This window comes from Xiphophorus couchianus, chromosome 11 (assembly GCF_001444195.1).
Source record: "Xiphophorus couchianus chromosome 11, X_couchianus-1.0, whole genome shotgun sequence".
NCBI lineage: Eukaryota > Metazoa > Chordata > Actinopteri > Cyprinodontiformes > Poeciliidae > Xiphophorus > Xiphophorus couchianus.
The window spans coordinates 18,433,343-18,443,484 of record NC_040238.1 but is presented as its reverse complement, the minus strand read 5'-3'; the positions used below and the strand labels follow the sequence as shown (position 1 = coordinate 18,443,484).

At 38.6% G+C, this 10,142-nt stretch overlaps 1 protein-coding gene across 1 annotated transcript; it reads left to right on the top strand.

The window, feature by feature from the left end:
- The first annotated feature begins 12 nt into the window (after positions 1–12).
- On the top strand, positions 13–5,489 carry LOC114152908 (sialidase-3-like). The gene is made up of 3 exons (XM_028031059.1): positions 13–278; positions 437–676; positions 1,311–5,489. The coding sequence occupies exons 1-3, from the start codon at positions 168–170 to the stop codon at positions 2,316–2,318; spliced, it is 1,359 nt and encodes a 452-aa protein (XP_027886860.1). The 5' UTR covers positions 13–167; the 3' UTR covers positions 2,319–5,489.
- Positions 5,490–10,142: the final 4,653 nt, after the last annotated feature.

Here is a 10,142-nt window from a genome sequence, read left to right as displayed (position 1 = left end):
TTGTTGTTGTCATTGTTAGCAACAATTAAACGTCGCCTCCACTGCGTTAATGAGACAAACACAAACCGAAAATCTCACGCGTCCATTTAAACTCGACGTCACGTTCGGAGCAATCCCGGAAGTGAGTGTGAATGTACTTCTCGCTTCGTTAACGTCTTCGTTTCTGCATGAACCTCCAGCATCACTGTCGCGAACATAGGAGGTTCCTGGTTTCGCAGCCAAATGGACTCTGTAACGCCGAGCCGAGGTTAGAGGCAGGTCAAGAGCGACAGGTGAAGGTAAGGGCTCAGTTGTCTGCTCGGTGTTTACGCGCTGCGGCGTCTCTGTGCGTGAGGAGGAAGCACTGGAGTGTGAACTCTGAGCTTCTGTCAAAGGTTGTTGCTGCAAGATTCTAAAAGACTGGTGTGTGTTCGTGTGTGTAATACTTCTGTTGCAGGAACTCTCATCCGCCATGGGGAACAAATCATCCAAAAGTGTGAGCGTCGAGGAGCCCCCTAAAACAACTTTGTTTGAGAGGGAATCAGGCGGGATCACATACAGGATTCCAGCTCTGCTCTACCTGAGGCACTGTCACACATTCCTCGCCTTTGCAGAGAAAAGAACCACCTTTCATGACCACGACGCCAAACGTCTGGTTATGAGAAGAGGATTGCTCCAAGAGGATGGATCTGTTCAGGTTGTTGCACCTTTGTATTCATACGCAACACGTCTTGTCTCTCAATTTTCGTTGCAAAAACAAACTTTAAATGATTCAGTGTGATAGACCGACAGGAAAATTATAAAAAGGTTTTCAAGTTATGTAGCTCAGACTCAGTCTGATTGTTTGGAGAAAAGAAACGTTCAAATCTTGCTAGAAAATCTCAGCTAGAATGAGGTGTGGACTTTGACTAGGTCATTCTAACATGTCAATAAGATTTGACCAAGATTATCCCAGTGTAGTGTGAGTCTGCAGATGAGTCTTTTGCCTCATCTTGGCATGATTTATCCTATTTATTTAGGTCATCTTATCTTCCCATCAACTCTGTATAGTTCTGCTGTTTCTCTGCTAAAGGAAAGCATCTCTAAAGCACAATGCTGGTACCATCTTTTGCCACTGTGGGGACGATGTGTCTAAGCCAACGTTCGGTGTTGGATTTCTGCCACAAAATACTAGTTTGCATGTCGATTGTAGATAGTTAAGTTTTGGTCATTTCTGAGCACTTTCTTCCACATGTGTCATAAATGACTTCTGGCAACCTGGACTTGTAATTTTGGTTTCTTTCATAAGCATAAAGCTGCTAATAAAAAATTTGTTTTTTCTTCTTTTTCAGTGGTCGTCCAGTCAGGAGATTTCGACTGCATTTCTACCAAACCACCGCACAATGAATCCCTGCCCTGTGTATGAGAAAAACAGCAAGACGCTCTTCCTGTTTTTCATCTGCATATGGGGAAACACCACAGAAATAAAGCAGATTGTCACAGGTAAGAACAAGGCCCGTCTTTGCTGTGTGAGCAGCAGCGACGACGGGCAAACCTGGAGCCAGGCGATGGACCTTACAGAGAGTGTGATCGGGGAAGCCATACACAAATGGGCCACTTTTGCGGTCGGGCCTGGCCACGGTGTTCAGTTGGAGAACGGCAGGTTGATCATTCCTGCGTACGCCTACTACATCCCGTACAGATGCTGTTCCTATCCACTTCCTTGTACGGTGTATCCACGTGCGCTGTCAATATACAGTGAGGACTTTGGACAGACGTGGCATATCGGGAAGATGCTTCAAAAGAAGTCATGTGAATGTGAAATGGCGGAGATCATCGACCACGAGGGAAGGAGCCACCTTTACTGCAACGCCCGGCACACAGGGGGCCACAGATGTGAAGCCCTGAGCGAAAACAGCGGCGTCTACTTCGATAAGCCCCACATGGCCAGGGAGCTTGTCGAGCAACCCTCGGGTTGCCAGGGCAGCGTCATCGGCTTCCCCGCGCCCGAATTTGTTCCCAACGACGACGCCGAGAGCAAGGCCTGCGGCACGTCGCTCCTCTCACCAGACACTCAAACCTGGCTCCTGTACATGCACCCGACCAACAAGTCCAATCGGCGGGACATGGGCGTGTACTTGAACCGATCCCCCTTGCACTCGTCCGGGTGGGACCGGCCCAGGATCATCCACAGGGGGCCGAGCGGTTACTCGGACCTGGCCTACAATGTGGACAAGGACCAGTTCTCCTGTCTGATGGAGTGCGGGAAGGAAAGCGAACTGGAGCAAATTGCCTTCATGACCTTTTCCCTCAATGATGTCATGCAGACAGGTGATAAGAAAGAGAAGAAGATGGTCTGAATTTGGGCCGTTATTGACAGAGATCTCCTTATATTATCCCACCACTAGAAGAAATCCAATCAAAACACCCCATGACGTGCTGTGCTGTAACATTCATCTGTGTTTACTACTGTTTTACATTCTGCAGATAGTGAATGCATGAGTCATGTGTTTTCTGGTCTCCTTGAGTGAAGTAAGTCTTATTATAATTATGCAAGAGCACAGGGTTATTTTTAATAGGTTATGTGGTTCATTTACGCATGCTGTGTTTGAAGTGTCATTTTTAAAGCTGGTATTGTGTGTGGCATGTTTGATGAGCACTTCAAAGCCGTTGCAGCATCTTATTGAAGTGTCACTTTTTCTTCTCAGCAAAGTTAGCCTACCTCTTTATTTTCTAATGAAGATCATAGGGGGCCTTGCAAACTAGTCCGCAGATTTCCCTCCATACAGTCCTCTCCTTTACATTTAGTATACTCTAATTCACATATGCCTTCTGCTGTATTGTTTTATATGGAAGCTGTGCAGCAGCATTGTCCTGTGAAGGTCACAGGGAGGGTCATAAAGCTGTCAATAAAATAGGAGAGGGGAGGTAAACATGAGAGAGACCAAACATGCTGAACCACATATGTGAGTTGTTTGTTTTTTTTTAAATTATTTTATTTATTTTATTTTTTATTGAAGCAGCTCATTCAGCTGAACTCTTAGAATCAGTCTTATTATTGATTATCACTTGGAGATTGAAGTACGCCTTCGTACGATTGTTTATAATGAAGCTGTAAAGAGCATATATAATCTTTTTTCACCATTTTTACTTTCCAATTATGTCCCGGCTTTTAGCCCATGAGATATAATTTTTATGTTCTTTACGGAAATATTTAAAAAAAAAAAAGAAGAAAAAAAACCTCCCCAGGGAAGACACTGATCACTTGGCAGAGAACACACCTGAAAGTTATTGATTAACGAAATGGCTCCCAGATTGTATTTCAGCATATAAAGGAAAGATGTATATCCCAGAAAATCTGGGAGAGCTAGGAAACCTAATAAACCAGCACGCTAAGTATGGATTTAAGCGCTCTGTGTTGAGCCCAGTATGTTTTCAATACTCCACAGTAGTGAATAATCGCTAGAGTTAGCAGTTGCTCTGACCCTAAAGACATGTGGCAGAGGGAGGGAAAGTTAAGCTACTGATAGACACTCAGTCTGACGCTGCCGTGAGACGCATGTTCATTTAGTTCAGACACAGAGGAAAAAAAGCACTGAAAATGCAGGATGACAGTTTACAGAGAGCTGTTTTTCTCTATATCAGTAGAGGTTTTGCTCTCAGAGGACAAGTAAATAGTAAAATGCACTTTTTTTTATCTGATAAACTTTATGCTCACAAACAACTGCAGTCACCATGAGTTTTTTAATGGTTTTTTTGTGTGCATGAACAAACAGATGACACGTCATCATCCATCTGTTGTACTCATTTTCTGTTTTTAAGACATGCAACTACAGTGCTGTTAAATTTTATAGCTTTTAAATTTTTGCATCTGCTTTATAACAATACCATGCGATAATTATTTTTCCCATAAAGTATGATATCTGCCCTTTAAGCATTTGAAATTATGTCATGAAGTTTTACATGGAGCTGGTGAAGAACTGCTGAAATGCAATTTTCAGGTGTTGCACTTCTACTGAAAGGAAAGAATTTACAATTATTTACCTGATAAGAAAGAAATGGATGGATTCTTTGTCTTTGTACGTCAAAATGATGAAGTGTATTTTATAGTTTCAGCTGCACTGCACAGGAATAATAGACTGTTTACATGTGAGTTAAAGACTGTCATGGTCAAAAATGGCTCACAGTTGCACTTACGATGGGTTAGTAGAAACTGTGAGTGGTTAGAAAATGTTACTACTACAGTTTGACCTGAAATCAGATATTTAAAGCTTTCTCAATATTTATTAGTGCGCCTCATAAAAAATGCGCAAGAAGTCTTGAAAGTTAATTCTAGCTGTACATGTAGGATGGTTTATTTATTCAAAATCACATCAGATATATTGGGATGGTGTGAAAGTAAAGGACAACGGAGAATAATTTCCCACAACATAAATTACGACAGGATTGATGCAGTTGAACATTCTGCATACTTTTTTTACAGGCCCAAAATGTAACTTGACTAGAGGAATTGGGAGAATCTACCAACCAGAACGGGATCGGTGATGAATTTTACTCATATTTTTATTAGCGCAGGCGTCATATTGGTAATCTAGCGATTGTTAAAAGAAGAGATTGGATAAACTTCAGAGGCCCTCAGTACTGTGATTACCAAATGTAATTATAATTATGGGTCATTTTTATTCTGGAAAATTATTCACAGCAACAATTCAGTTAAACCTGGGTGAAATCCCAACAACTGGATTTTCTTTCATTAGAATAAATCTTAAAAAATAATTTTATTTGCCAGCTTATTGTGATTATTACTGTGATTCAGGCTAAAATGTAATTCCAACCATTATTTTAAAGTTATAGTTGTTGTTCTCGATGACGAACTGCCTTCTACTCGGATTATGTATGGTCATGACTGACAGGGGAAAAACTTCTATGTCTCTAAATTTGACATAGAAGAATTAAGTGCTGCTTATTTATGACGTTGCCAAAAATAAAAAAATCTCAAACGCACCATTTTTAATTTTTTGCCAAAAATGTAAACACTGCTTATACTTGCATCTGTGGTGATTGCCAAAAAGGCTCTACATTTATTATTTGAAACCAAACACATTAATGTTTCTAATATGCTAATTTCAGCTGATCACATTAGATAAAAATAAATTCATTGAGCTTTAATATTTATTTCTAAAGGAGTACTTTATTAATTCCTTGCACATTAAACATGATTTTGTGAACAGGCCTTTTTTTTCCCAGGCTGAATATGTAAATATGTGCGGGACTGTGATTCAATAAGCTCGGTTCTCTGCAGTAAAAACTCGTAACAGCAGACGGAGACTCACTGTTCGTAGAAGCCACTCAGAATTTGCACAAAACAAAATACTGCACCAACCTTAACATCTCATTTGCCTATTGTTGTGAGGAAAAATGCCTCGAGGTCGTTTCGTTGTGTTTCTGTTGGCTGTTGTGAAAAGTGATTAAAAACCTGCATGGAATGTGTATTTTAGTAGAAAATAAAATTAACTTGTGAGCAATTGGTTCATATTGTGTCCATTGTTTTTTTTTTTTTGCTGTTTTGCTGACGATAGAAATTCATTTGAAAACCAGCGAGATGTCACAGCTGCTGATTATCATGAAGCATCAGACTCTATACTTTATTTATCTTCTTTATTTTTTAGTAAAAAATAAATACATTTTAAAGACGTGTTTTGGTGAATGAGCAGGTAAAGCTGCTCAGAACTATTATCTCTAAATAATAGAGATTTACACAAATGACTTTACAGCGGTTCAGTATTGATGGATTCACCTACTTATGGATGTTTTTTGTGGGATATAATAAATTATTCACAAAAAATCCACCCATTCCCCAATTATTTCCATAAGACATATCTAAAATATTTATAACAACATTCAGTTTGGGAAGCTTAATATGATCAATTTGAGTAAAATGAACATTGTTCTTTTATTCTATGAACTACTGACAAAATGTCTCTGAAATTCCAGGCAAAAATTTAGCTTTTATTTGCAGAAAATGAGAAATGGTGAAAATAAGGAAAAAGGTGCGGTGCTTTCAGACCTCAAATAATGCAAAGAAAACAAGTTCATAATCATTTATAAACAACAATACTAATGTTTTAACTCAGGAAGAGTTCAGAAATCAATACTTGGTGGAATAACCAGGAGGTTTTCAAAGGGGTCTCTTCATTTTCTCCAGAGCTGTAAACCTTAAATCTGTGGTGAACTTTTACATTTATTCTGTAGAAATGAGTGTAATGAACTTATTGAACTTGGAAACAATTGCAATTCTGACATGAACAACATGCAGGTCCATTGTTCTAACATCAGATATAGGGTATATATAGTTTTTTATAGATGTAGTTTTTGGTTCAAGGCGGGGTTTCACTCCCTCAGCTGTGAGCAGAGGCTGAGACGGTGCTGCAGACTCGTCGTGAATCCGTCTGGGGAACCGAATGGGGCTCAGCAGATGTGCAGGCTTTGGGGACACATTAAGGAAAAACACATTAGAGAAGAGACTAAATGTAGAGATTCATTTTAAGATAAATTACCTCGAAGCTTTCTGTGCTCACACTAAGAAAAGAAAAACACATTAGGATGTGTTTACATCCTAATGGGAGGTAGTGGCTTTGTAATGATGAATCCTTTATGAAGCTCAAGGCATATTTTTGACGTCACTTAAACATTTTTCCACTTCATTGCCCATATAAAGTGAGATCTTCTCTCATTTTACTTGTAAGAAATGACATCCTCACCTTCATTTCAGATTTCATTTTCAAAAAGCAAAGGAGAACAGTGGTCTGTAATTCTGGACAGCAGGGTTTTTTTTTTCTTTTTTTATCACAAATTGGGTAAATTCTCAAGTACTCTCTCAGCTTGGTTTATCTTGCTCTAAAAAAAATCCAGCTGTAAGGAAATTGCAGAACATGTCTGTGACCTTAGGTTGACAGCAGCAGCTACAAAATGCTCTGGATTTCATTACCCTGTCTGATCGCAAAAATAATCCCTTACCTGGCAGAGAGACAACACCTAAGGATAGTACGAAGAGTGGTTTATTAGATGTGGGAGCTTGTAGATTTCAGATGTGCTCATCAGTCGACTGCCTGCTTCTTCGCACTCTCTCTCTGTTTGTGTGTGTGTGTTTTTTTTTCTCCTCACATTTTCCAAACTCATTCCTCATGCAAAGGATGAATCATGTAGCAAAACCTGTTTGTCTACGATGCTGTTAGGCGGTGAGGGAGTCATTATTCTCTCAGCGCATATGCTTCATCTGCTGCTCCGATGGCACTGGGGATCCCAGTCACGGTGAGGCTTGTAAGTGTCGGCGTCACAGATGTTTTCTGTTTGCCGTAAGCGCGTGCGGCGTCCCAGCACAGACGGCGCTGGACACACCGCCGTGGTTCTGCATGGTCCTTTTCAGGGTTCCTGTGGCTCACCTGAGGAAAAGGCTTTTGGCGATTTGAATCATGTAGTGGGTAGAAGAGGATAAGCACTGACTTAAATTAAGATTTTCTTAAAGACTTGACCTGAATTATTCGAAAGTACTGTCTATTTTTAAACACTCGGAATCGTCCAAACCTTCTTCCAAGTTAGCTAAAGTCTGTAACTTACGGAAACAAAAATGTAATATGATGTTCAGAATCTGTATTTAAACGTAAGCCATTTTAAGATTTTATTGATAGTTTTGAAAGAGTATTAATAGACCTTGAGCTTTTTCCACATGTGTCAAGTTACATATTGTTTATGTGATAAACCAATAGAAAAATAGTGCATGATTTTAAAATGTAAGAAAATGATGCATAGTTTAAAAATTAATAAAAGTGATATGCATTTATGTTCTACCTCCTTTACTTTGATACTTCTAAATAAAATTCAGCACAACTAATTCAGACCCCGCCTCTCGCCCGGAACGTTAGCTGGAGATAGGCACCAGCAAGGGTGTTAGAAAATGGATGGATGGATGGAGAACTAATTCATTTCAGAACTCAGCTACTTAATAATTAGCATGTAATATTTGGACTTTAAAGCAGGGATAAAAACTAATAAAGTCTCCCTCTTCTGAAAACTCACGTTGTTTTCAGTCCAACACCTGAAAACGAAACAAGTTTTCAGGCTCAACTGCTTGGTTGGGAGAATGTGTTTCTCTTTAACTTTCTTTATATACGAGCACAACTTGCATTTTCTTATCACATAAAACCTTAAAACGTAGAGTTTGTAGTCTTAACGCCACAAATGATGAAAAACTTGAACACTTGTGAAAGGAACTGTATATTTCTTATTTAACGAACTTTTGTAATTAAAATATTATGACATATTTGTACCATATTTGGGCAAACAATCCCGGCCTTCTGAATAAAAGATGACCATTGTTCCCTCTGACTCCAGCTGCCCAGATGCAATATTTATGTTTTCACTAGTATACAGAAACACAACAAAGGTTCTAACTCTGAAATGTGTTGGTGTAAATGCTTTCAGGATTTCACTAAAACATTCACAACATAAAAGTAAGCTGGTTGTGTTAATTTAAGTAGAAAGAGTATGTTTTCTGCGTTTTATGCTTGAAATGAAACAAAGTTCAGTTGTCAGTGAACTCCAGTGTGTTTTGGATGGCAGCAATAATTCTGTAGGTCCAGTAAGTACATGTTATCATATTCAGTTAATATTTTCTACAAAGGTTTTTCTTTGTTTTTTTTTTAAGATAGAGCCAGCACACACATGTTTCTCAGACAACATAATTTTGGTAAAATCATAGATTTACTAAACTGACCTTTCTGTGGGTCATGCTGAAGGAAATTATTTAAATTTACATTTAAAAAAAACCTTTTACTGGTTGCTAATTATTGTGTTCTGTACTTTTCAAATGTCCTGAACACTTTCTCCCACTTGTTCATCGTTGCATAATAGACGGTCTGTTGAAGATAGCTACGTTTTTTTCCACCTTTTTTTCCTCAATCCTATCACAGTTAGTTTTTGGATTTGGGTTTTTGTGACATATTTTTTATTTTATGTTGGACAATAAAGCTGTTTTTAATGAATATTAGAAATAAAAATGTACAATAAAACTAATTGATGACATTTCTCTTTCAAGAAATAAACTTAATGGGGTCAAAAAGAAACAGTATGGTAATACTTTATGAAAAAGAGGCACGAATGTCACATGTTCCAAGTATTTCAGCTGCTTACTGTTTCATCTGAAACATTACGCAGAGTCATGGGATTATTTCAGTCAGTTCTGCAGCTCCAGCTGAAACCAAACTCTCGGTTCGGCAAGAAATGGAGAAAACACATTTGGCTTCAGAGGAATGCACTGTGCGCTGAATGTTATCAGTCTGGCTCAGTTAGAAGAAGCAGAAACCTGCAGGTGTTTGTTTTGCTTGATATCATGCAAATAATAATAAAAAAAAGCTTTAAAAGAATCTGAAATATTTTAGTGGTTAGGCCTCAGTCCACAGATTGCTGATGTATAATAAACAAGCTAAAGTTTATGACTAAATGTTTTACTGAAGTACCAAGTGATTCAGTAGTAGAGCAAGGGCAGCTTTTCTCTGTGTGATTCCCGGGTCTGGGTCGATACCATTCTTCCTGTCCAGCTTCTCAGTCACAAAAACCTAAAAACACCAGATTTCTCTTCTAATCCCTCATCTTGCTTTATGTTTTTAGGTTTTAACATAAAAAAAAAACCACGTCGGTTTTTGCGAGAATACACCTATTGGCCTAATCAGGATATTAATATTTTTGTTTCATTGTTGTTCTTCCTTTTCACTTCCTGTTAAACCTGTTGAAACAGTAGACACACTTTCAGTACTTTGCACATCCCCCAAACACGCTAATAGAGATTCAACTTTGCGAAACCTGCAGAGATCATCTGTAGATTTTCTTCAGGTTTTAGCCATGAAAGCTGAAGATGACCATGGAAGAACGCTGATCCTTTTCTATGGTCAGATGTTTTAGATCATTATCCAGCTGTAAGGCCCAATAGGAACCCACTAGATTTTTATTTTAAATAGTATGTGTTTTAGACTTTAAAATGTTCCCTGGGCCTTTAGAAGAGAAACATGCTGACATGTAAAGAGCGTCTGATGGTAGTCATGAAGACTTTGTGCTGTAAAAACAATAATTTTGTAATTTCTCATTTGTTTCCTCAATTCAAAGAAAAAAAAAAAAGGATCAAATTAGAT

Excerpts from the sequence above, each read along its gene's own strand:
- LOC114152908 (XM_028031059.1), top strand. The coding sequence starts at position 168 with ATGAACCTCCAGCATCACTGTCGCGAACATAGGAGGTTCCTGGTTTCG. Across the intron at positions 279-436 it reads GTCAAGAGCGACAGGTGAAG|GAACTCTCATCCGCCATGGG; the intron begins GTAAGGGCTCAG and ends CTTCTGTTGCAG. Across the intron at positions 677-1,310 it reads AAGAGGATGGATCTGTTCAG|TGGTCGTCCAGTCAGGAGAT; the intron begins GTTGTTGCACCT and ends CTTCTTTTTCAG.